At 45.8% G+C, this 26984-nt stretch overlaps 1 protein-coding gene across 1 annotated transcript; it reads left to right on the plus strand.

Annotated features, from left to right (window-relative positions):
* The first annotated feature begins 20027 nt into the window (after positions 1–20027).
* RASL11A (RAS like family 11 member A) lies at positions 20028–22754 on the plus strand. Its single transcript, XM_030562503.1, has 4 exons — positions 20028–20264; positions 20770–20826; positions 20948–21027; positions 21972–22754. Exons 1-4 carry the CDS (start codon positions 20141–20143, stop codon positions 22422–22424), a joined length of 714 nt encoding a protein of 237 aa, XP_030418363.1. The 5' UTR covers positions 20028–20140; the 3' UTR covers positions 22425–22754.
* Positions 22755–26984: the final 4230 nt, after the last annotated feature.

A 26984-nucleotide genomic window follows, 5' to 3' on the forward strand; every position in this document is an offset into this window, starting at 1 on the left:
TGAGGTCATGAACTAATTTTTGTCAGAAGGGGGTCATGGTGCAATGAAGTTTGAGAATCCCTATCCAAGTGTATTATACAGTTGTGTATTGCATAGGTTAATTCCATCCAACTCTGGATTTTTTTATTTATTTTTTATACACATAGCTTATAGATTTCAAAGCTAAGGCTGACAAGGGCTTCTTTTAAGTCATGCTTCTATTTTCTGGTCTCCACTTGTCTAGATACATCACCTCACTTTCAATTAAAAAAAGATAGCATGATGCACATTTGCACTGGTGGAAGGACCCGATCTTAAAATATCAGTGCATGCCAGAATAAGTACAGTGGCTTGATTATATTTGTAATCAAATGCAACTATAAAAGTCACACTTCCAAGCCAGTGGAGAGTGGAGTATGACTTGATTATATTGTTATGCATGTGTCAGTACCTGTAACAAATGTTCACGGGCCTAGTTTCTCCCCTCCTTTGTACCTATAGCATTAATATCAAAGAAATTAACAGGTGTAAATAAGTAGAATTTGGCCCATTAAAGGGAATGCTGATCACTGAAATTTTTCTTCATAAGTAGGACATATATATAGTCCTCAAATTTTATTTGTCAGCTAAATATCAAGACTGTTGTTAAGTAGGTATCAAAGACAATAAAAAAGTGCTAGTACTCCATTTGAAAGAATGAACAAAATATATACATACCTTTAAGCTTTTGCTAATAGGTGACTAACTTTTGCAGTATAATCGACAACTTGATAGCCAAATATTAACCTATAAAGTATATTTATTATATGTCAATGTAGTTTTCTCTGATAGTGCTGGTCCCTAAGTCTAATAGAACTAACCAAACCCACAAATCTGAACATCCCCAACTCAGGAAGTTTAGATATTACACAAGCTGCAGGGGTGAGAAGATTGGCATATGTAGAAAATACAAACTTTTATTTATGATCAAGTTGATCATCCTTTTCCACCATATGCCCTTCAGTCTAGTGAGATATATCATAGTACTACAACAGAACCGGCTTATTGTACCTATGGTACTAGTAGTAGTTAGCTTCCAGACCAATGCCAACTCCAGTTTGCCTCTGATAGGTTCCATAAGCATCTTATCCTTGAAAGAATCAGACAAAATAAAATGAAAAAAAAATCAGTAAAGTGGGGTAAAGCCCTTTTGCCCCACTTTTTTTTTTTTAAATAGTGCAGATCGCATGTTAAAAGTAATTGCCTCATAGATGCCTCCCTTCCCATTCTCATTTGCACAGAGTCCTTCATCTCCCTTTGGGGACCAAACAGTCCCAAGGCAACTGCAGGGATTGCATTAAAAGACAGCTGCTAAATACCATGTGAAATACTTCCTTAATTTACTTTTCCATATAAGCAGTTTAATAGATGGAGATAAGGAAGGGAAACAAAGCATCTGGAATAGTGATACCACAGTTTGGGAACCACTGCACTCTGAAAATTGATTAAAGATATCAGATTATTTTCATTTTAACATAAGGAAAACAATTCTTAAGCAGGATATTGCACCCAGGGCTGGCTCCAGGCCCCAGCACGCCAAGCGTGTGCTTGGGGTGGCAAGCCGCGGGGGGCGCTCTCCCAGCACCACGAAGGCGGTAGGCAGGCTGCCTTTGGCAGCTGGCCTGCGCAGGGTCCGCTGGTCCCATGGCTTCGGCGGACCTCCCACAGGCATATGCTTGCGAGTGGTCCGCTGAAGCCGCGGGACCAGCGGACACTCCGCAGGCAAGCCGCCGAAGGCAGCCTGCCTGCCGTGCTTGGTGTGGCAAAATGCCTAGAGCCACCCCTGACTGCACCTGTTCATTTGGTACAAAATAGTGCAGTTTTCACTAAACAATGTGAAGAGAACACAACTTGCTTAAGTCATTTTGACTCATTTATAAACACTATTACAAAGTAAATGTTATTTTAAAAGTCTGAAGAGTTAGGATAGCAGCAGATGGATCTCTGGCTCAAAGGAGCTTGCATGCTAATTTTGAATGTGTCATAGTGGGGTGAACAAGACTGTAAGGGGAAAATGGCTAACATCAGTAAAATAACATGGTTATTCAACAACTTAATTAAAAAGAAAAAGAAAAAGAAATGGACCCATGACTAGGGAGAATGCCAATTGGCAGGGTTTTGTAGGCACTGCAGAGAGGTGGAACATGAGGAATACATTTTGAAGGGAAGAAAATAAGAAATACTGACAATTATCTTCACTTACAATCACAATTGTTTTGATAAGAATCCTCAGATTCTGAACTGATCATGAAAAGAAGTCGTTAAAATTTAGACCCAATATCCTCCAGAGTATACTCAGATCTATGTAGATGCAGAGCCTTGAAAGCTAAGATCATAAACTGACCATTTCTGCTAAGTCAAAAGAGGCAAAGGTTTGCTCAAGAGCTTTCTTTTTCTATATACAAAAATACCTTGAGTATGCTGTTGTGCGTTAAGTATAGTCCATTAAAAGCAGCAAAATGCTTCAGGAAGTACACAATCTTTTATGTCTGTTCATATCAGTCTTATGTGTAAGGAATTTTCTTCTCTGTAATGAAGATTATATATGTTTGTGACCAATGTGAATTGAATTCAGGTAATGGTGTAGTTGTGTGAAACTAAAATATGTGCAAAAGGAAAGATGGGTTTTTGCCTCTAGGAATCCACTCTTGACAGGAGGGTAAAGAAATGTATGACAATCTGATTCTGCATAGAGAGTGCTGCAGTGTGGCTATAAAGTTAGTGCAGACTAATAGTAGGACTACAGCCAGTGATGGGAATGCCTAAATAAAAACCTCATTTGCAATCTGAGAATAGCATTTAAACCCATAACTGCTTGCTCAGATTTGACCATTTCCCCATATTCTGCTCCTTTTTTGCCTCATGATATTGAGAAGGGAGAAGGCACACAACGGAGTTAACACATGTTTTTGCTCAGTGCAGAAGACTATGTCCAAAGTTTAACCTTGCCTGCCCCCCGCCAAGCCTGTGCTTATCCTCATGCCAGAGTGCAGCAACTGTACTCACCCTGACACAGCTTGCAAATACTTGCAAGATTAAGGCTTGAGTGACAGCAGACTACGCTATTGCAACAATTGTGTCCCTCCTGCATAGGCTTCCCTTGTTTCCCATGTCTCCTTCCTGGATATAGCTGCTCCCTTGTACATGCTGTCAGACTGCCTCATTTCTCCTGAGAGGCAAGGGGACTGGGATTGACACAGCTATAACTACATTCCATTCCTCTTCTGCAGGTGGCTGGCAGCTCCAGTCCCCATGACTCCAGTCACTGAGGGGACTTCTGTTTCCCCTATTCTTAAGTGACAGCACTCTGTAATAAAAGAGAGTTCAACAGTCAACTGCCTCTGCCTCACTTCCAGCTTCTTAAACCTCCGAGCCTGGAAACAAAAGCTCACGCCATCTAATCAGCTGTCTTTCCATGGACCTCCAGTGGGCCACAAGCCACAGTTCAGGAACCATTGCTGTGTCACTTAACAGCCATGACAGGCATTTAGAGCTCATAGTGTTTCCTATTTAGGCTGGGTGAAGCGTTACTTCTCTTTCACAGAATGCCTCTGTAGATAGAAACAGACAGGATGACTAGCTCAACACAGCAATACAAACTCCCCCAGTTGGTATAAAACAAGGGGAGTCAAAGTCCTGGGGCTGCAATTTATTAACTCTCCTATTTATCAGGCATGCAATGGACACGTTTTGATAATCTTCTGTCAAGGGGCACTTTGAATGAACACCCTTAAATAGCACGTTTAAAGAAGGTGATAGAAAAATAGTGCAAACAAATGCTATGTGCAAGGCCAAAGACAAAAGATGGAATATGACAATAGAAGTGGATGACAACAACATGAATTCCTGGAAACTAACTAAAAAGCTTTAGCAATAGAACAGAAATCTTGGTACAAAAGGAGAAGGTCTGCTTGGGTGATTGTACTTAGCATCATTATTGTTATTTTTCTCTGGAGTCTGGACCTTGACCAAGAAATTTGGACCTTGATCAAAAACAATTGACTACCCCTGTCTTGAGGAAATGGCTCTGCACTGTGGGGGGGGGAGGTAGCATGGAACAATGGAGGCAACATGACAGACACACAAAGCCTCCCAGAGCTGTCAGGGTACAGGAGGAAACAAAACAGATACTCTTGAAGGGGTGCAGAATCCTCATCCGTGTGCAGCTGACACATTCTGCTGGCTGGTGCATGGACACATAGCCAGGGCTCTGCCAACTCTCTTCCCCACCCTGCCCCTTTTGGGGACCATACATTCCCTGGGGAGTAGTTAGAGAACAGCCCCTGGGTGCAACAGCAGCAATGCTGCCCAGCCCTGACCCTATAGTGCCTGAGCATTCTCCTACACAGGGAATCTTCCACTGCTTTGGTAATCGATTGTAGGACAACTTTCCACTGGTTGAATGGTATTAAGTTCCCCCACCACCCGAGGACTGTGACCATGGCCCCTCTGAAACCTCCTCTACACCTCTATGCATCTGAACTCTTGGATGGAGAGAAAAGGTAGAGAGAAAACAACATGAGTTCATGCACTCTTCATGCTCTTCCATTCTCTGAGAATCTCCATGCAACTCAGCCGACACTGTTCTCACTTCCCATACTAGTTTAAATTTAAAATTACTTCTATTCTGGATCCATTCGATTGGGTACTTGGTATGTTTTGGTTAGATTAAAAGGCAGTTTGTCTACTCACTGCTGGGAGTCAAACAACCCTTTGTTCGAGAACTGCAATATTAATCTTGTCTGACTGCCACTGCATTTGTAACATTGTCATCACTGCAGCCTCTAGGCCTATTATTGGTATATTATATTTTTGTAAAGTGGCAACAGTATGCTTGGCATTGTACAAGACAGAATGATACAGTGCTACCCTCCCCTCACCCCAAGAAGTTTATAATCTAAATAGACAGTGCAAATTAGAAGCAAAATTAATTGAGAGTCCCAGCTAAAGTATCTGCCTTTCTGATGTAATAGGGGTGACTGAATTTTGATATATATTAGCTTTATCACCAATTGACTTTCCACACCACATTGTGGGTCATTAGCCTGACTTAGCCAGGGTCTGACTTTTTGCAAACTGTTAGTTGCACACAAAGCCCTTACTCATTCAAGCAATGTTATTGACTCCAAAGAGGAATAACTTGGAGTAATGGGATATTATTAAGAAAGGGAAAATTTGTCCTGAATAAAGATAATTTTCCCAACAGTGGAACAGTGAAACAAGCAAAGCAAAAGCCCCATGTCTTAAGTTATTTAAAATTACCCTAGGTAAAGGATGAGAACATATAGTGTAGAGAATAATCCTGCTTTGGCATAAGGAAGGACTAGAGGAGTTAATAGGGTTCCCTCTTAACTTCTACAAGTGCCATTCAATGTGGAAGTCTTGTTGGGTATCACTTCGCCTGTCTTTATGGACCTTCTTGTCATTCCTCCAGTCCCCTTTCCTACAAAACAGGTGGACATATTTTCGACAGCCAACAAGGCGAAGAGACAACTCAAAGATATGGTATTGGCAAGAGAGAAATATAATTTTTTTATCTCATTCTGCAACAGAATGTAAATTGGTTACACAGTGTGGTGTTTCTGTAATGTGTTTATTTCTGGGGTCTCAAACTCAAATCACCATGAGGGCCACGTGAGGACTAGTACATTGACCCGAGGGCTGCATCACTGACACCTTTTCATACAAAGATACAAAAGCGCCCCCCTTTGCCCCTGGCCCCGCCCCCACTCCACCCCTTCCATGAAGCCCTGCCCGCCACACTTCTTCCCACCCCTTCCCTGCTCCCATTCCACCCCCTTCCCTAAAGGCCCTGCCCCAACTCCGCCCCCTTCCTGCCCCTATTTCAACTCCTTCCCCAAATCCCCACCCCGGCCCCGCCTCTTCTCCACCTCCTCCTGATTGCGCCGCATCCCTGCTCCTCCCCCCTTCCTCCTGGAAAGTCCTAAGTGCTGGGACGTAGGCGGAGAAGTGGGGACGTGGTGCGCTCGGGAGGGCAGGGGGTGAGAGGAGCTATGGCGGGCCGCAGGAAATAACTGTGGGCCGCATGTTTGAGACCCCTGGTTTATTACAACAAAGCAATACAGTCCAATACACTTCCATAATGTATCTCATTCAAGGAATGAGTCAATGACTATTACATTGCATATGTATAAATAAAAAGATACAAGCTATACAGTATATACTTACATGGCTATGAGTGGAAGGCTAAAGATAAAATAATAATGGAGCTAGAGGAGCATGAACCAAAACCTTGCTCTCAACATCTCCTGAACTCTGGGAATGTATACATCCAGATTTGATCTTGGACCAATCTCCAGTTTTGTAATAAAATAATAGTATTCAGAAATACTTTGCCTTGAGATAGCATTTTATCTGTTTGCCTTGACCTGACATTTGCACAAAAAAAGATTTACACTGTGTGACAAGGCTATATAGTTGAGACAGAATTTCCTGCAATATCCTAGACAAACCTTGAAGTAAGTTTAAGTATCTTAGGAGTTCATTGTATTAACAATGTAAATGTCTATGTATTATTGTGGGATTATATTAAACGTCTAAAACCATGGGAAGTGTCATGAGCTTCAAAGGACTGTTTGAAGCAGTGGGTCAAGACAAGAATGAACTTTTCAAGTTAAGAAGGTGTCACAGACCCTCAGGATCTGTACTATGCTCAAGCTTTTAAATAGCCCCTTAGAGGAACACCTTCTGTGTGGCATCCCTCCTTCCCAAGTGGTTTCACTCTTCCCTAAAGATAGGCCATTTGGTCTTAATACCGAGACTGAGGGCTGGTCTTCACTGTGGTGTGTTGACAGGAGAGACTCTCCCATTGATTCCCCTTGCACGTCTCATTGAGGTGGAGTACAGGAGTCAATGCTAGAGCAATCAGTGGTCAATTTATTGCATCTATACTAGACACAATAAATTGATCCCTGCTGGATCGATCACTGTCCGTCGATCCGCCTGGCAGTGTAGATAAGCCCTGAGCCTCTCAGCTCTAGCCTGCCTGCTTCACACGGTGATCTCTGCCCAGCAAGTCCAACTAATCTAAACTCCTGGTCAGAGACATCTACAATCTTCAGGGACCAATGCTCTTCAGCAAGTATTTGCAGTGACACCAGGTTGCCTTTTCAAAATAGAGTAGGATTTGTGTCAACTGGGACACAGCATCAGGAAGTCCTTAGGTAAACAGAAACAAAGGTTAAGACATATTTCATTCTGGCCAAGCCAGTGCAGTTAGCCAGCCAAGTTGCTATGAAATCTAGTTCTGGCTCTGGCTCTCCATCTCTCTGTCAGTCCCATGTGAGAGCTGCTGTCTCTTCCAAAAGCCAACCCTTTCTCCAGCCACCTGACGCCTTTCCCCTTTGTTCTTGAGCTGGAGCCCTTGCTCTGCTTCCTTGCCTTTCTCAGGATGGTTGCCAGGTATGAATGTCCTGGTTACTAGGGTTCCCAATGTCTTTGCAGATACTCTATTGATATGGGTTGGTTTCAGCCAGTCCTTTAATGATCCATTCATTCTATCCCAGACAGCTATGTGACCCAACACCTCATGTCTCTTGCTGTGCCCTAAAAACAGATTCAACCATTTTCCAATCACTGAGTAACATTGCAAAGTAGAACAGGAAGCTGAAGCACATATACAAATCATAAAAATATTACAGAAAATCCACCCTTCATCACAGTAGGTTTCCCAGGAAATCCTGGGGATGCGTTATGCAAACACACTTAACTCCAGTTATGCAAGAACTCAGCCTTTTAAAGCTTCACTCCGAGAGGGGGACCTATTATAACAAGTGACCAGCAGACAGGAAGACAGATAAAAAGACCCAAACCGTCTAATGAAGGGACAATCAAAGTCATGCAGGAGGAGGGGCTTGTTCTGAGCAAAGATAGTTATGAACTTGTGACCATAGAGAACCCTTTGTGTGGGGTTTGACGGTCCATTCACCAGCCAGAGCCTTTACTGAAGTCAGAGTGATCTCTCGTAAGCTTATAGATTCTTTTATTGCTTTTAATATGTTTTCTCTTTAATGCTTTCATCCATAGGTGCTGGAAGTATGGGTCCTGGGGGTGCTGCCACCCCCTGTCTTGAAGTGGTTTCCACCATATGATGGGCGATCACTCGTTATTGAGTATGATCATCTTCAATGGGAGTTATGGATCCTCAGGTGGCTAATAAGGTCAATCCTTGAACCAAAAGTTCTATTACAATGAGGGCAGATGTTTTCAGACTCAGCAGGAGGCTTCTGACCATGACTGGAAGCCAGTCTCCTTCCTCCTGCACCTCTTGTCTTCTTCAGCTTGTCGTCGAGCAAGTTCAAAATGCAGGGAACCATCACGTAGAACTTCACTCCATCTTAAGCAATCCTGGGCAAGTGCCTCCCAAGTGTCAATGTCAATATTACACTTTTTAAAGTTGTCTTCCAGCAAGTCCTTATAATGCCTCCGCTGTCCATCCACGTTACAGTACCCTTCTTTCAGCTGAGAGAATAGGACCTGTTTTGGGAGGTGATGGTCTGGCATCCGGACAACGTGACCAGTCAAGTAGAATTGCTGATGGATTATCATTGTCTCGATACTGGTAGTCTTTGCCTCTTCCAGAACACTAATATTGGTGTGCCTGTCTTCCCATTTGATCTTCAGAATCTTATAAAGACAGCGTTGATGGTGCCTCTCAAGGACTTTCAAGTGGTGTCTATAGGTTATCCAAGTTTCAGACCCACACAACAGTGTTGGGAGAATAACGGCTTGATAAACAAGAAGCTTGGTGTCTGTTCAAATGTTGTGATCTTCAAAAACCCTGTACCATAAATGTGAAAAAGCTACACTGGCACAGCTCAGGCAGTGTTGAATTTCTGCATCAATATCTGCTTTGGATGAAAGATGACTTCCAGGGTAGAGAAACTGATCGACATTGTCCAGTGCCATTCCATTGATTTTGATAGATGGGACATGTAATACTTCATTTGGAGAAGGCTGATAGAGCACTTTAGTCTTCTTGATATTAAGAGTGAAACCAAGATGTGTGTAAGCATTGGCAAACACATTCAAGATAGTTTGAAGATCTTTCTCAGAGTGGGCAAAGACTGTGTTGTCATCAGCATACTGAAGTTGCACAATAGATGTTGTGGATATCTTACTCTTGGTTTTCAGCCTCTAAGTCTGAACAGCTTTCTGTCCATTCTGTAAATGAATAAACTTCCCAGCACCTAGGCTAAAAATACTGCAATATGGCAATAAATACTGCAAACATGGTTGGAGCAATGATACATACAGGAGTCAAATAGGGCTGTATTTTGAAAGGTTCACTCTGGGAGCTCGTGCTCAGAACAGTCACTTTCATGTTATCATGAAGCAATTTTAGGACATTGATATATTTATCAGGACATTCAATCTTAGAAAGTACAGTCTAGAGAGCACAGCGGTTCACTGAATCAAAGGCTTTAGTTAGATCAATAAAAGCCATGTACAGTTGTTGGTTTTGCTCCCGACACATTTCTTGCAGTTGCCGTGCTGTGAAGATCATATCCACAGTTCCATGACATGGTCGGAAACCACTCTGTGATTCCGGTAAAATTTCTTCTGGCAAGGGCAAAAGGTGGGTTGCAAGGATCTGCACCAGAACTTTGCCTGCAATGGTTAGGAGGGAGATACTACAATAATTTCCACAATCCACTTTATCTCCTTTCTTGAAAAGGGTGACAATCAGGTTATCCCTTGTTTCACTGGGTATCTCCTCCTTTATCTAGTTTTTAAGGATAAACAGGTAAAGCTGCCAAATTAGCTCTGATCCAGCGTCTTTAAAGATTTCAGAGGGGATCCCATCTAGACCTGCTGCCTTGTTGTTCTTCATCTGCTTGGTGGCATTATGTACCTCATACAAATTGGGAGGGTCTCTGAGCTCAAAGAGTTCATCTGCAACCATAGAATTATGTTAAAGGAGATCTTCAAAATGTTATTTCAAGCGAGAATTGATGGCTTCGTTGTCCTTCAGAAGTGTGGTTCCATCCTTAGAGCAAAGAAGATTCATGCCATGGCAAATTGGCCCATAAACAGCTTTGGTGGCACTAAAGAAACCACATGTATTGTGGATGTCTGCAAGATGTTGGAGTTCTTTCACTTTCTCAGTCCACCATTTGTTCTTGAGTTCTCTGGTTTTATGTTGGACTTCTGCCCTCGCCATAGGCGCTGATTCCATGGGTACTCTGAGGCTGGAGAACCCATGGGGAAAAATTGGTGGGTGCTCTGCACCCACTGGCAGCTCCCCGCCCCAGCTCACCTCCGCTCCGCCTCCTCCCCTTAGTATGCCGTGTCCTCGTTTCTCCCCTAGCTCCCAGAACTTGCCATCATGAAACAGCTGTTTCACAGTGGCAAGTGCTGGGAGGGGATTTGGAGAAGGAGTCCAATAGGGGCAGGGAGGGGGCGGAGTTGGGGTGAGGACTTTGGGGAAGGGGTTGGAATGGGGACTGGGCAGGGGCGGGAGAGGGTGGGGCTGAGGGCAAGCAACCACTGGTGCCAGGAAAATTTGGTGCCTATGGCCCTTGCTTAGGCATGGGCTTTACTCTTTACATTACAAAATATGTCATTCTGCCAAGCACAAAATGCCATTCTCTTCTCATTGATGAGTTTCTCAATTTCAGAATCATTCTTGTCAAACCAGTCCTGATGTTTTCTGGTTTGGTAGCCTATGGTTTCCTCACAAGCAATGATGATTACTGCTTTCAACTGGCTCCAATGTTCCTCAATTTCTTCCAGAAACTCTGATGGGAACTTTTCTTCTAAGACTACTTGGAAGTGGTCACGCTTAACAGGGTCCTTCAAATCTTGAACCTTCAACTTGTGCCTGACCTACTTCTTTTGCAGCCTCTATTTGGGAGCGATCTTAATTTTCATTGTGGATCAAATAAGGCAATGATCAGTCTAACAGTCATCAGCACTTGTCATTGCTCTTTTGAGAAGGACGCCACTATGATCTCAGGCACAAACTATGACGTAGTCGAGAAGATGCCAGTGCTTTGACCGTGGGTGTCTCCAAGATGTTTTGAACTTTTCCTTTTGTCGGAAAAGAGTGTTCGTAATAATAAGTTCATGTTCAGCATACTTGGTCAGGAGAAGAATTCCATTTGAATTGTTTTTGCCAACTCCTTTCCCAATTGTTCCTTTCCACAGGTCTGAGTCTTGTCCACCACGTGCATTGAAATCCCTCAGAAGGATGATCTTGTCTTCTGTAGAGGTCTCCAATAAAATGGTTTCCAACTGAGAATAAAAATCTTCCTTCAGGTTCTCATCGAGATCCAGTGTTGCACAAGCGCTCACAATAGTTGCCTGTTGATTTTTGGTGTGCCTCAATCGGAGTGTCATAAACCACTCATTGAAGCGAATTGGTACCTTGTAATGGTGGAGAGATTTGCGTGTCTCAATGACCCCGAGAGCAAGGCTGCCTGAAGTCATGTACTCCTTTAGGGCTACCCATGGCAGAATGGTCAAGGGTGAGGTTCGAGACAAAGTGTGATCCAAGAAGTCCCTAACGGCAAAGCAGAAGGAGGATAACTTCACAATGGAGGAGAAACTGTTGTGTAATGTTACAACAGCTGTGAAGGTGGATGAAAGCTGCAGCAGATAGAGGATCTCCAATTGCCATTGTGTCAAGTATCAGAGGGGTGGCCGTGTTAGTCTGGATCTGTAAAAAGCAACAAAGAGTCCTATGGCACCTTATAGACTAACAGATGTATTGGAGCATAAGCTTTCATGGGTGAATAGCCACTTCATCAGACGCGTGTAAGGGAAATTTCCAGAGGCAGGTACAAATATGCATGAAGGACTGAGGTTATAACAGGGACCCGCAGTAGTGCCGCATGAAACTTAAAGAGCTCAGGCAAGCCTACCAAAGAACCAGAGAGGCAAACAGCTGCTCCGGGTCAGAGCCCCAGGCATGCTGCTTCTATGATGAGCTGCATGCCATTCTAGGGGGTTCCCCTACAACAACCCCACCCCTGTGCGTCCCTTTTCCCCCACCCCTCCCAGGCTACCTTGGCAGTTATCCCCCCATTTGTGTGACAAATTAATAAAGAATGCATGAATTTGAAACAACGATTTTATTGCCTCTGCAAGTGGAGATCAAAGGGAGAAGGGTAGGACGGTTGGCTTACAGGGAAGTAGAGTTAACCAAGGGGGTGGATTTTCATCAAGGAGAAACAAACAGAATTTTCACACCAAAGCCTAGCCCTCATGAAAATGGTTTTCAAAGCTTCTCTGATGCGCAGCGTGCCCTGCTGTGCTCTTCTAACCACGCTGGTGTCTGGCTGCGCGTAATCAGCGGCCAGGCGATTTGCCTCAACCTCCCACCCCGCCATAAACGTCTACTCCTTACTCTCACAGATATTGTGGAGCACACAGCAAGCGGTAATAACAATGGGAATATTGGTTTCGCTGAGGTCTAACCAAGTCAGTAAACTGCACCAGCGAGCTTTTAAACGTCCAGAGGCACATTGTGCCACCATTATGCACATGCTCAGTCTATAGTTGAACTGCTCCTTACTACTGTCCAGGCTTCATGAGCCATGGGAGCAAGGGCTAGGCTGGGGTAGGTGCGACTGCGCGGTGCTGCCGACTGGGAGAGTAGCCTGAGGCAGAAGCCTCCAGCTAGCATGATATTCCAGGCAGGACTGAATCTCCATTAGACGAAACTTAGAGAAGAGAATGATCTGGAGTCATTCCCATTTTTGTCCAGGCTCCCCCGACCAACCTCACTGAGGCTGGCCAGGAGCACCCATGTCTGCCCAGGCACCCCTGACCAACCTAACCAAGGTTGGCCAGAAGCATCCACAGGATGACAACAACAGTTAGCAGTTGTATTGCACCATCTGCCATCCGCAACTCAAGGCAAGGGGATGCTGCTGTGCAGCATTGCAGTACCGCGTCTAGGGTGACAAGATGAGAGGAAGAAAATATCAGGACACATTGGGGGGGCCGTTGGTGGAGCAAAAAAACAAAACAAAAAAAATGGAGTGTGAAATATTGGGACAAATTGCCTAAATATCGGGATGTCTGATCACCCTAACCGCGTCTACCAGCAGCATCCAGGAGACACACGGTGACAGTGAGCTGAGCGAGCTCCATGCTTGCTGGTAACCCAGGAAAAAGGCGAGAAACTAGTTTTTGCCGTTGCTTTCACAGAGGGAGGGAAGGAGAGGGGCCTGACGACATGTACCCAGAACCACCCGTTACAATGTTTTTGCCCCATCAGGCACTGGGAGCTCAACCGAGAATTTCAATGGGCGGCGGAGACTGCGGGAACTGTGGGATAGGTACCACAGTGCAATGCTCCGAAAGTCGACGCTAGCCTCGGTACTGTGGACGCACACCGCTGACTTAATGCACTTAGTGGGGATGCACACAATCCACTATCAAATCGTCTTCTAAAAAATGGACTTTATTAAATTGACCTAATTTCGTAGTGTAGACATACTCAAAGACACAAACTTAAAGGGATACTGTCAACTTGATTTTTTAAAATTTCCTACTTTTTAAAAAATCATGTTCTGACAAACCGTCTTCTAACAGTTTAGTTCTACATGTCAGCTTTTGCTGGTTTGTGTCATACTCCTTAACGTTAAAATATATATATTCATCCTTTTATGAATTCTTTAAGGCCCGGATCAGCAAACTCACCTGCTGGCAGATAAGAACATGTATAAGTAATTTCATTGAAGCCAGTGCAACTACTCACATGAATAAAAATGAGCATGTGCACAATTGCTTGCAGGACTGGGGCTTGAGTGTGACAGTAACTGTGTTATCTATTTATTTCATTTTTAATATTTGCCTCACTTTTTAAAAAGTCTAGATTAAACCTGGTTTTTTTCTAAGCACTTTCAAATTCCACCCAGATGAACCTTAATTAATGTGAGCCTGGATTTCCAATATTGATTATTGAATGATGAAAAATAAAAGTATTACTAAATGATAAAAGAAAAGCAAAATAAATTGTTTATAACTTTATATAAAAAATGAAAAAATATAGTATATGATTTACTCTCAGTTACTAAAATAAAGCATGTATCACAATAGAGTAAGGTGTTTGACACTGTCCTACTTTACATTTTCATAAGCAAATTAGGGAAATATGGTCTAGATTGGCAGTTCTCAACTGGGGGTCATGAGCCCCCCACAGCTGAAACCCCAAACCCCAGCATCCCACCATGGGGCTGAAGCTGAAAGTGGCGTGAGGTTGACCTGCTGGACCCTGGTGTTTTTACAGCACGTTGGGGGAGGGGAAGCTCAGAAAAAAAAATAAAAGGTTGAGAACCCCTGGTCTACATGAAATTACTACAAGGTAGGTGCACAACCAGGGGTGGCTCTAGGCATTTTGCAGCCCCAAGCAAGGGCTTGCTGCGGGAGGTCCGCCGAAGCCACAGGACCAGCGGACCCTCAGCAGGCAAGATGCCGAAGGCAGCCTGCCTGCCGCCCTCGTGGAGCCGGCAGAGCACCCCGTGTGGCTTGCCGCCCCAAGCACGTGCTTGGCGTGCTGGGGCCTGGAGCCACCCCTGTGCACAACTGTATTCAAAGAGTAATCATCAATGATTCATGTTAAACTGGAAGAGTGTATCTATTGGGATCCCCCAGGGGTCAGTACTATTCAGTATTTTCAATAATAACTTGGGATAATGAAGTTGAGAGTGTGCTTATAAAATTTGCAGACGACACAAAGCTGGGAGGAATTGCAAGCACTTCAGAGGACAGGATTAGAATCCAACATGACCTTGACAAATTGGAGACTTGGTCTGAATTCAACAAAATTAAATTCACTAAGGACAAATACAAAGTGCTTCACTTAGGAAGCAAAAAAAAAACAAGTGCACAATACAAAATGGGGAATAACTGGCTTGATGGTAGTACTGCTGAAAGGTTCAGAGGGGTATAGTGGATCTCACTGAATACAAGTCAAACAATGTGCTACAGTTGTGAAAAAGGCTAAAATCATTCTGAGGTGCTGTAAAGGACTGGGGCCTCCTACAACATTCTCTTCCAGCTGGACCCAGGCTACTGCCTGTAGAGCCAGCTCCATCCCTGGCGCCCTCTCACAGAATCCAGGGAAGGTAGTTTTCAGTCAGATTAATTGCTGTGGGTTTTATATCAAATCTTCATAACAGAAATCAGAATCAATGCTTCACAACCTCTCCACACAGTCTGTATAGGTTAAGTCCCTTTCTCCCAAGTCTGTTCCTCACCCCACAAGCTCATCAGCCAAAAAGCTCTTATCTCAGAGAGCCTTTTTTGTGACTTTCCCTTCTGTTTCTTGGAGCTGCTCCTCCCAGAATTTGCTCCAGGCTCTAGCAGGTATTAAAGCCCCCTTTTCTATGTAACCCTTCTGCCCCTCTGAGTTGGCAGCAACAAGGGCCGGGTTCAGTATCCAGGGGTTCCGTTTCAATAAGCCAATGCCAAACCAGCTCGAGCCCCCACCCAGTGACCTGGGAAAATCTTACACACACCCCTAGGCGTCTCAAAGAGGCAATGCTTCCCCTCTCGCAAGCACAGAGTCTTGGTGTAGCAGAAAAGGTTGAATACATGAGATAAATAACAAACACTAAATTGGGAAAACACCTCAACTAGAGTTCATTTTAGACCAAATCGTGAGCAAAGACCCACCCCAGGAAATTGGGCTGTGTCCTCTTTCCTGGGCTCTTGAGTCCAGCAACCCCCCAAATCACCCACAGTCCCAAAAGTCCCACAATCCAAAAGTCTCTGTCCTGGGTCAGTGCAGCCTCTCATGCTTTCCAATCAGTGGAGTCTCCTTCTGCTCCTTTCTCTCAGATGTATCATCTAGTCCACTCTCTGCATTAGTATGTGTGGAGAGAACACAAAAATGGTTGCTCACCTGTATCTGCATTGCTGGTACATGGATGCTCGTCTTTCTTCTTCTGGAGGTCACATGCTGCCAAATTTATTCAGCGGCATGCCATTCTAGGGGGTTCCCCTACAACAACCCCACCCCTGTGCGTCCCTTTTCCCCCACCCCAAAGTTCGAGAGTCTATCTGCAGAGGTCCCTCCCCACAGCCTGAGTAGAAAGGGGCACCTTACGTGGTCCGGGGCCAACTGCCCTGCCTCTCCGTTCGTTACCGGGGTTCCATGCGCCCAGGACTCCGACAATCTGCGCGTGAGATTGGACCTCGTAGCCCCTAGCTCTCAGGGTCTCAGCCAGAGGGGCATATTTCTCCAGCTTTCGAGATTGGGCATCATGGAAAGCAGGAGTCCTGTTTTCAAAGGGCACTGTGATGTCCACCTTGGCTTAACCATGAGATCTTGCATGACCTACAAAATAAAAAGGAGTCATACAAAAAATGGAAACTAGGTCAGATTACAAAGGATGAATATAGGCAAATAACACAGGAATGCAGGGGCAAGATTAGAAAGGCAAAGGCACAAAATGAGCTCAAACTAGCTATGGGAATAAAGGGAAACAAGAAGACTTTTTATCAATACATTAGAAGCTAGAGGAAGACCAAGGACAGGGTAGGCCCACTGCTCAGTGAGGAGGGAGAAACAGTAACAGGAAACTTGGAAATGGCAGAGATGCTTAATGACTTCTTTGTTTCGATCTTCACTGAGAAGTCTGAAGGAATGTCTAACATAGTGAATGCTTATGGGAAGGGGGTAGGTTTAGAAGATAAAATAAAAAAAGAGCAAGTTAAAAATCACTTAGAAAAGTTAAATGCCTGCAAGTCACAAGGGCCTGATGAAATGCATCCTAGAATACTTAAGGAGTTAATAGAAGAGGTATCTGAGCCTCTAGCTATTATCTTTGGAAAGTCATGGGAGACGGGAGAGATTCTAGAAGACTGGAAAAGGGCAAATATAGTGCCCATCTATAAAAAGGGAAATAAAAACAACCCAGGAAACTACAGACCAGTTAGTTTAACTTCTGTGCCAGGGAAGATAATAGAGCAAGTAATTAAAGAAATCATCTGCAAACACTTGGAAGGTGGTAAGGTGATAGGGAATAGCCAGCATGGATTTGTAAAGAACAAATCGTGTCAAACCAATCTGATAGCTTTCTTTGATAGGATAACAAGCCTTGTGGATAAGGGAGAAGCGGTGGATGTGGTATACCTAGACTTTAGTAAGGCATTTGATACGGTCTCGCATGATATCCTTATCGATAAACTAGGCAAATACAATTTAGATGGGGCTACTATAAGGTGGGTGCATAACTGGCTGGATAACCGTACTCAGAGAGTAGTTATTAATGGCTCCCAATTCTGCCGGAAAGGCATAACAAGTGGATTCCGCAGGGGTCTGTTTTGGGACCAGCTCTGTTCAATATCTTCATCAACGACTTAGATGTTGGCATAGAAAGTACGCTTATTAAGTTTGCAGACGATATCAAACTGGGAGGGATTGCAACTACTTTGGAGGACAGGGTCAAAATTCAAAATGATCTGGACAAATTGGAGAAATGATCTCAGGTAAACAGGATGAAGTTCAATAAAGACAAATGCAAAGTGCTCCACTTAGGAAGGAACAATCACTTTCACACATACAGAATGAGAAGAGACTGTCTAGGAAGGAGTATGGCAGAAAGAGATCTAGGGGTCATAGTGGACCACAAGCTAAATATGAGTCAACAGTGTGATACTGTTGCAAAAAAAGCAAACGTGATTCTGGAATGCATTAACAGGTGTGTTGTAAACAAGACACGAGAAGTCATTCTTCCGCTCTACTCTGCGCTGGTTAGGCCTCAACTGGAGTATTGTGTCCAGTTCTGGGCACTGCATTTCAAGAAAGATGTGGAGAAATTGGAGAGGTCCAGAGAAGAGCAACAAGAATGATTAAAGGTCTTAAGAACATGACCTATGAAGGAAGGCTGAAAGAATTGGGTTTATTTAGTTTGGAAAAGAGAAGACTGAGAGGGGACATGATAGCAGTTTTCAGGTATCTAAAATGGTGTCATCAGGAGGAGGGAGAAAACTTGTTCACCTTAGCCTCTAATGATAGAACAAGAAGCAATGGGCTTAAACTGCAGCAAGGGAGATTTAGGTTGGACATTAGGAAAAAGTTCCTAACTGTCAGGGCAGTTAAACACTGGAATAAATTGCCTAGGGAGGTTATGGAATCTCCATCTCTGGAGATATTTAAGAGTAGGTTAGATAAATGTCCATCAGGAATGGTCTAGACAGTATTTGGTCCTGCCATGAGGGCAGGGGACTGGACTCGATGACCTCTCGAGGTCCCTTCCAGTCCTAGAGTCTATGAATCTATGAATGATCTTCTTCCGGTCCTCGTTGGTGATGACAATGTCCGGTCGCAGTTGGCTGTCGGTTCCGGGGATGGCAGAGTTCATGGCTATCTTCCCCACAGGTGGCAGAATGGCCAGGGCTGTCCCTAGCTATTTTGGTGCCCTACATAGCCCCCGCCCAGTGGGGGGGGGCAATGGGGGGCTGGCCCCAGGCCTCCGTGGGGGACAGGGGGCAGACCACTTCAGTGGAGTGACCCGGCCCCAGTCTGTTCTGCTCCCCTGGCTCCCAGGCTTGGGGGAAAGGGGAAACCGCCCCCCAGCACTCGCCGGTGGCACGGCTGGGAGCCAGGGGAGCGGAGCAGGCTGGGGCCGGGTCGCTCTACTTACGGGTGAGTACAGGCCCGACTGCTTCTGGAGTCCTCAGGGGAGTGGGAGCAGAGCTGGGGCAGGGAAGAGGTGAGGCAGGGTGGAGCAGAGGTGGGGACTCTGGGGAGGAGCCGGAGCTGCATACTTTGCGTATGCGTATGGGTAAGGATGGCCCTCGGTATGGCTCTGCCCAGGCAATCTTGGATGGCATTGTGTCGCAGCTGCCAGGCTCTGGAATGGGGCTTGCAGCTACACAGGATGTGGGGTAATATCTCATTGGCATAGCTGCACTTCTGGCATCACTTGTCCCAATTCCTGTGAGAATGTGCAGTGTGGTAGGTAAGACACACGGGAGGTCATTGTCTAGCTCTGCTTGGCACTGATGAGGCCTCAGGTGGAATATTGTGTCCAGTTCCAAGAGCCACGCTTTAGGAAAAATATGGACAAATTGGAGAGTGCTGGAAGAAGAGCAACAAAATGATTGGTTTAGAAAACCTGACCCACCAGGAAAGGTTAAAAAAAATGGGGCTGTTTAGTCTTGAGAAAAGAAGATAAGTGACCTGATAGTCTTCAAATACATTCAGGGCTGTTAGAAAGGGGAGGTGATCAATTATTCTTCATAGCCCCTGCAGGCAGGGCAAGATGGAACTGGCTTAGTCCGCAGCAAGGGAGACAGAGGGTGGATATTAGGAAAAAGAATTCTAATTAATAGTGTTGTTAAGCTCTGCAATAGGCTTCCAAAGGAGGCTATGGAGTCCCCAGCATCCAGGATTTTTTAAGAACAGGTTGGATCAGCACCTGTCAGGGATGATCTCTAGGTTTACTTGGTCCTGCCACAGCGCAGGGGGCTGGACTTGAGGACCTCTGAGGTCCCCTTCCAGCCTTATATGTCTAGGGCGCTAAGCTCATTTTGGTGTCTTTCTAACAGTATAAGCAAAGGAACATTTACCCCCCGCCTGCAAACTCGCACGCGAGCAGCCCCCAGCAGTCAGGGGGCTGCGGGTGGCTAAGCTGGCAGAAGAGTTTGCAGGATCCGGGCTTTAACTGGCTCACCTTTTGCTGGTGCACTTTCCCCGCTGGGGCCAATGGGTCACCACCAGCCCCTGACCAGCGGCCCCGGGAAGCAGGCGCCTGAACACAAAGGCGCGCAACCCCGGAGAGCTGCGCCCCACCCAAGGGGGGCGCCACCTCAGCACCCGCCGGGGCAAGGCCCCCGCCGCTGCAGCCAGCCGGTGGCGTGGGCGCTGTGTGCGCACACCCCGCCATGTGCGTACGTAGCGAGGGCCGCCGGGCTCAGCCTCCCTAGCGCTGGGGCTGGGCTGCGTGGGGAGGAGGCGGCTCCTAGCGGCAGCCGGGATCTCTTTAAAAGCTCGAGCTTCAGAGGCGCTCAGGCAGCGGCACCGCAGCTGCAGTAGCACCATCACCACCTGCAGCGGCTGCCCTTCTGCTGCCCGCGGGGCTCCCTCGGTGTTGTGGGGCACACGCTGCTGTTCCCAGCCCGGATCTACCCCTCCCTTTCCATGCGCCTGCCGACCATGTCCACTAACTTCCTGCTCGCGCCCATCCTGGAGTGCCCCTCGGACTTCTTCCAGAGCCGGGACATCAAGCTGGCGGTGCTGGGGGCCGGCAGCGTGGGCAAAAGCGGTGAGTTCAGCTGGGCGCGCCACTGCCTGCCGAGGCGCGGGAGCCGCGATCCAGGGCCGTAGCTGGGGCTGGGAGCGAGAGGCAGCTGGGCTCCATCGCACGTGGAGAGATCCCGGGGGCGAGGGAAGAAATATTCCTGAAAACGGAGGGATGTTGGCTGAGTCTGTCTGGGTTGTTTGTGGACTTGGCACTTGGTCAGGAGAGAAGTGCCAAAGTCAGGGATGCTTCTTGCCTTAGCTGGAGAATTCCTTCACAGTCACAGAGCTTTTCTGGTAGCCAGGCAGACCAAGCCTATTGTCCAATTCTTGTCCATTTGATTGGCTTTGACGTAGCTGTACACCTCTCCAATCCAAATATGATTGATTATTGTTTTAAGGTTCTTTCTGCATTAACATCCATTGATAAACCTGTAGATGTACATGCCTGGGAGTGCCAGGGGGGTTAGAGCATGATTGTACTGTGTTTTGCCATGTGGCTATTAATAAAAGCATCTGGTTCTTTTCAGCTATGATTGTTCGATTCCTAACAAAGAGGTTTATTGGAGATTATGAACCCAATACAGGTGAGGATTTATTTTTTAATGCTTGTTTTCAGAATCTACATACTAGCTACCATGTTTCTTAAGAATTTCTTTCCCTTGCCCCAGAGCAACAGTTTTCATTATCTTTTTATTTATTTCTCAGGAAACTTGTATTCAAGACTTATTCATGTAGAGGGAGACCAAGTTTCCATACAGATCCAAGACACACCAGGATGTATTCAGGTACAGAAATGCTTCTGAGCTAGCAATGGGAGACTTGATCCATACTCCATGGAAAGTCAGTAGAAATGCAGTCTTTCTTTCCTAAACATTAGAACCATTCATGCATCTCTGCCTACAGTTATTTTATGACTAATAGCTGTGATTTAAAGGTACATTAGCAAACGTTTCCATAAATAGAATAGATTTTAAGCCTGTACAAAATAATCTGTAATGGCTGTTTAGAATTCAGTTATAGCAAACTTACTTATGTTGAAAGTTTATTAAGAGATGGTTTAAAAAAATCAAATTTTATTTAAAATACTAAATTTAAGATGTACTAGAATGTGTGCATAATAACATACTTAGGCTACTAATAGAACATGACTAAAACCAGATTTCTCCCCCCTCCTCCTGCAGATTTATTAAATATGCTAGAGTGGCTTGCTTGAAAAATGTGTGCTATAGTGATTTATGTTGTCTAAGTACTAAGATAAATGTACAGCAACTAACTCATTTGATTTTAATTTAAAATATTCAAGATGAAACATTAGTTTTCACAATTATGTTCTTAAGTCTGCATTGAGCAGTTATGCTCTATTAGTGAGGCCTGGTCTACATGGGAGTGGGAAAATCAATCTAAGTCGATGCTCCCCCGTCAACTCTGTCTGCATTTCTCACTCCAGTGTAGTACCAGAGTCGACAGAGTGCTCAGCAGTCAATTTATCCCATCTAGACTAGATAGATGTCTACATTACCTGCAGGATCGATGGGCAACAAGTCCTTAGTAAAGACTCAAAAGTTGAACCATTCCTTAAATAGCCAGACCTGCCTCCTAATTAATGGGAATCAAGTTCATTAGATTGTGCAGCGTGGTCAGATGTCTTGTTGCTTTATTAATCTTTTTGAAAATAGTACAATTTAAGCTTCATCCTTCCATTATCTAACTTCCAATCATTCCTTTACAGGTGCAAGAAGGCTTTGTACAGATGTTGGACTCTCTTTCCAGATGTATGAAGTGGGCAGAGGGCTTTCTCTTGGTCTATTCTATCACAGACTACAGTAGCTATCAGTCTATTCGTCCTCTCTATCAGCACATACGCAAAGTCCATCCAGACTCTAAAATACCCATCCTTATTGTGGGAAACAAAGGGGATCTCCTCCATGCGAGGCAAGTACAGGCCAATGAGGGGATACAGCTGGCTAATGAACTGGGCACTGTGTTTTTAGAAATCTCCACTAGTGAAAACTACCATGGGGTGTGTGATGTTTTTCAGTATCTTTGCAAGGAGGTTAGCAAACTACACCACAGCAGCTGCGGAGACAAAAGGAGATCGTCCATCATCCCTCGACCCAAGTCTCCCAACATGCAAGATCTAAAGAGACGTTTCAAACAGGCATTATCTTCCAAAGTCAAATAAATCCCAGCACTGAGTCATGTGCAACTAAATGGACTTATTTTTATAAACTGTGAATTTCAGAAAAAATATTTATTTTTGTACTCATGCCACTAATGGGTGTGGGGGGCAAGTATGCAATTTTTTGTTTTCTTTTGTAAGAACTACGTGCTGTAACAAACTGGATTTCACTAGTGATTAGAGAAAATGATTGAGCCAGGAGCCGTGGGTTCTAGTCCTGTTTTGGACAGTGACTTAGCTGTTTAACCTAGGCTACGTTGTTGTGTCTGTGCCTCCATTTCCCTATATGTAAAATGGGGAGGATAACATCAAACTTTTTTTTTTGTCAAATGCTGAGAGATCGTTGGCTGACTAGCTTTACATGTGTAAGAAAGTATTATTAAAGGTGAAATGATAAAACTCTTTGGTTGCAATAGTCCTGTTCGTAACAGAACACTTAGCAGGCTTTCCCTCCTTCATCGCTGACAAATTGGAATCTGAGGGTATGGCAACACTGGAGAGATGCAGCGCTGGTGGTGGGTTTACAGTGCTGCAACTTACCATCCACACTTGCATGGCACATACAGCACTGCATCTCCCTGGCTGCAGCGCTGGCTGTACTCCTGCTCTGCCTGGGGAATACCAATTGCAGCGCTGGTGATGCAGCGGTGCTCCAACAGTGTGGCCACCAAAAGCGCTGTAATTAGCCTCCAGAATATTCGGAGGTATCCCAGAATGCCTGTTCAGCCACTCTGCTCATCAGTTCGAACTCTACTGCCCTGGCCGCAGGTGACCTGCCCTTTAAATGCCCTGGGAATTTTAAAAATCCACTTCCTGTTTGCTCAGCCAGGTGTGGAGTGCAATCAGAATCTTTCCAGGTGACCATGCCTCCACATGCCAAATGAGCCCCAGCATGGAGCAATGGCGAGTTGCTGGACCTCATCAGTGTTTGGGTTGAGGAAGCTGTGCAGTCACAGCTGCGCTCCAGCTGTAGGAATTACGATACCTATGGGCAGATCTCAAGGGCCATGCTGGAAAGGGGCCATGACCAGGACGCGGTGCAGTGCAGGGTTAAAGTGAAGGAGCTGCGGAGTGCCTATTGCAAAGCCCAGGAGGGAAATGGCTGCTCCGGTGCTGCCCCCATGACCTGCCATTTTTACAAGGAGCTGGATGCGATACATGGGGGTGACCCCACTACCAATCTGATGACCACAATGGGCACTTCAGAGTTGGGGTGGGGGGGGAGGAAACCGAGAGTGAGGATACTGGGGTGGAGGGAGACACCCCAGAGTCCCAAGAGGCATGCAGCCAGGAGCTCTTCTCAAGCCAGGAGGAAGGTAGCCAGTCGCAGCAGCCGGTACTTGGTGAAGGACAAACAGAGGAACGGGTTCCCGGTAAGCGGCTTCTATTTTCAGGATGGAAGTGTTTTGGGAGAGGAGGGTTGGTTAGGACTGGATGTATGCATGCCTAGATGTGGAATAGCTCATTGATGTGGTCTATCACGTCACATTAATCGGCCTCAGTAATCTTTTCAAAAGTTTCAGCCAGAGTGTGGGCAATGCCCTTGGCCAAATTTACAGGGAGAGCCACTGTGGTCCTTGTCCCAGTCAGGCTAACATGTCCGTGCCACTGTGTCATGAGGGGCGGGGGGGACCATTGCTGCACACAGGCAAGCTGTATAGGGACCAGGACGGAATCAGCATTGCTGTAGAAGACCCTCCTGCTCTTCCTAGGTGACCCGCAGCAGCGAGATATCTTCCCGGATTAACTCCTGTGGAAAATGTTGGGAGACTGTTCAGTGTAGATGCCCCCTGCATCAGTTTGCTTTCCCCAACACACAGAAACCCCTGCACATCCCTGAAGCAATCAGTCCCCCTTATTCACCATTTCGTGGCTCCTATGGATTATGGTTATGTGCGCTCTGTTTGGTATGGGAAAAGTATGCTAAAGTGAAGACTGTAAACTCCTTCACTGTGTGGGAATAACTGTCTGGGTGAGATTATAAACAATGCAGCATCTATTAACTGTTGCCATTTTTGCCTTTCAAAAAGTGTCCTTGACTACTCGACTGCCCGTATCATCCACTGCTCAGAGGCTACAAAACCTCAGGAAGAAGCTGCGAAAAAGCAGAGAAGACATGCTGAAAGCAGTTATGGATCACTCTGCCAGAGAGAGTAAAAAAGTGCAGGACTGGAGGGAAAGGGAAAGCAGGCTCCACCAGAGAAACGCAGCGGCTAAGAAGAAAAGCGCAAAACAGCTGATAAGCATCCTGGCACGCCAAGCGGACTCTATCCAGGCGCTCGTAGCCATGCGGGCAGAGCACTACTGCGCCACCCCCCTCCCCCTCATCCCAAAGCTCTTTCCCTTGTGCCCCAATGTCAGCTCCAAACCCCCTTCCCCAGTATCCAGGTTCTTACCACCACCAGCTGCACCCAACACCTGTACATTCATCAACCAGCCCTGAGAACTACGACCCTTACCCTCTGCACTCAGCCCCCATCACCATGCAATATTTTCATCCTGAAGTGCAGCAGTCATTGCACAGCGCTCCAGACAGGACATATTTAAACCTGTGACTGTTCAGTTCACCACCTCACCCCCCCTGCTCTTTTAGGTTCCCAAAATGTTGTGTGTCTGTCAAGAAAGTTATTTTCTTTTCAATAAATGAATTGTTGGCTTTGAAAATCATCTTTATTATTGCAGAAAGTGAAAGATACCGTAGCCCAGGAAAGAAACAGGCACTGCAAATCATTTTAGGAAAAACAGATTACTACTAACATTGTAACCACTGCACTTCACTCCCGTGCAAGGCACCAAACATTGCTGTTGGTTTTCAGCCTCAAATTCCTCCCTCAAGGCAGCCCTAATCCTTGTAGCCTTGTGCTGGGCCTCTCTAGTAGCCCTGCTCTCGGGCTGTGCAAATTCAGCCTCTGGGCGTTGAACCTCGGAGGTCCATTCCTGACTGAATGTTTCACCCTTCCCTTCACAAATATTATGGAGGGTACAGCACACGGATATAACCACAGGGATGCTGCTTTCCCCCAAGTCTAGCTTCCCATACAGAGATCTCCAGCGCCCTTTTAAATGGCCAAAAGCACACTCCACAGTCATTTGGCACTGGCTCAGCCTGTAGTTGAACGGATCCTTGCTCCTGTCAAGCTTCCCTGTATACGGTTTCATGAGCCAAGGCATTAAGGGGTAAGTGGGGTCTCCAAGGATCACAATGGGCATTTTGACATCCCCTACTGTGATCTTCCGGTCTGGGAAAAAAGTCCCTGCCTGCATCTTCCTGAACAGGCCACTGTTCCGAAAGATGCGTGCATCATGCACCTTTCCAGGCCAGCCTGTGTTAATGTCAATGAAATGCCCATGGTGATCCACAAGCGCCTGGAGAACCACAGAGAAATACCCCTTCCGATTAATGTACTCAGATGGTAGGTGGGGTGGTGCCAGAATAGGAATATGCGTCCCATCCATCGCCCCTCCACAGTTAGGGAAACACATTTGTGCAAAGCCATCCACAATGCCCTGCACATTCCCCAGAGTCACGGTTCTTCTTAGCAGGATACGATTAATGGTCCTGCAAACTTGCATCAACATGATTCCAATGGTCGACTTTCACACTCCAAACTGGTTCGCGACCGATCAGTAGCTGTCTGGAGTTGCCAGCTTCCAGATTGCAATAGCCATCTGCTTCTCCACTGGCAGGGCAGCTCTCAATCTCGTGTCCTTGCGCCGCAGGATGGGGGCGAGCTCAGCACACAATCCCATGAAAGTGGCTCTTCTCATCCAAAAGTTCTGCAGCCACTCATTGTCATTCCAGACTTCCATGACGATGTGATCCCACCACTCAGTGCTTATTTCCCAAGCCCCAAAGCGGCATTTCACGGTGCTGAGCATGTCTGTGAATGCCACAAGCAATTTAGTGTCATACGCATTAGGCGACTCGATATCATCATCGGACTCCTCATTGTCACTGTGGAGCTGAAGGAATAGCTCAGCTGCCAAACGTAATGTGCTGGTGACACTCATCAGCAAAGTCCTCAGCAGCTCAGGCTTCATTTCCCACAGAAATTGCGCTGCACAGAAACTGTTCGGAGACTCACAATGGTGCCAAACGTGGATGGAAAAACAGTGACTGCTGGGATGTGAAGCGATGCATAACGGGGCGTTGGGACAGGAAGCGGAACGACCTGCACCCTTCCATCCCCTTCCCACAACCCATGGCCCCAAAATAAGAAGATGTGCTCTGTGGGATAGCTGCCCATAATGCACCACTCTCAACAGCGCTGCAAATGCTGCAAATGTGGCCACACTGCAGCGCTTTCCCTACACAGCTATACGAAGACAGCTGTAACTCCCAGCGCTGTACAGCTGCAAGTGTAGCCATACCCTGCTAGTGTACCTAGGATTTGGGTTATTTTGCCAGCATCTGTAGAGAGGCACCAAGTCATTTTGGCTAACTTGGCATTTTTGTTGTACTGTGCTGTTCAAAATATGAATTATATTATACAAGCATTACCACACACCTTGCACTAGGAGATCACTTGTGTATATCCATTGGCGTCCATGTATTTTCAGCAG

Source organism: Gopherus evgoodei, chromosome 1 (genome assembly GCF_007399415.2).
Source record: "Gopherus evgoodei ecotype Sinaloan lineage chromosome 1, rGopEvg1_v1.p, whole genome shotgun sequence".
In the NCBI taxonomy this organism is placed as follows: domain Eukaryota; kingdom Metazoa; phylum Chordata; order Testudines; family Testudinidae; genus Gopherus; species Gopherus evgoodei.

Bases quoted from the DNA above. Each gene is read 5' to 3' on its own strand.
- RASL11A (XM_030562503.1), top strand. From the start codon at position 20,141: ATGCGCCTGCCGACCATGTCCACTAACTTCCTGCTCGCGCCCATCCTG. The intron at 20,827-20,947 runs GTGAGGATTTAT...TTTATTTCTCAG, and splicing joins AGATTATGAACCCAATACAG to GAAACTTGTATTCAAGACTT. The intron at 21,028-21,971 runs GTACAGAAATGC...ATTCCTTTACAG, and splicing joins ACACACCAGGATGTATTCAG to GTGCAAGAAGGCTTTGTACA.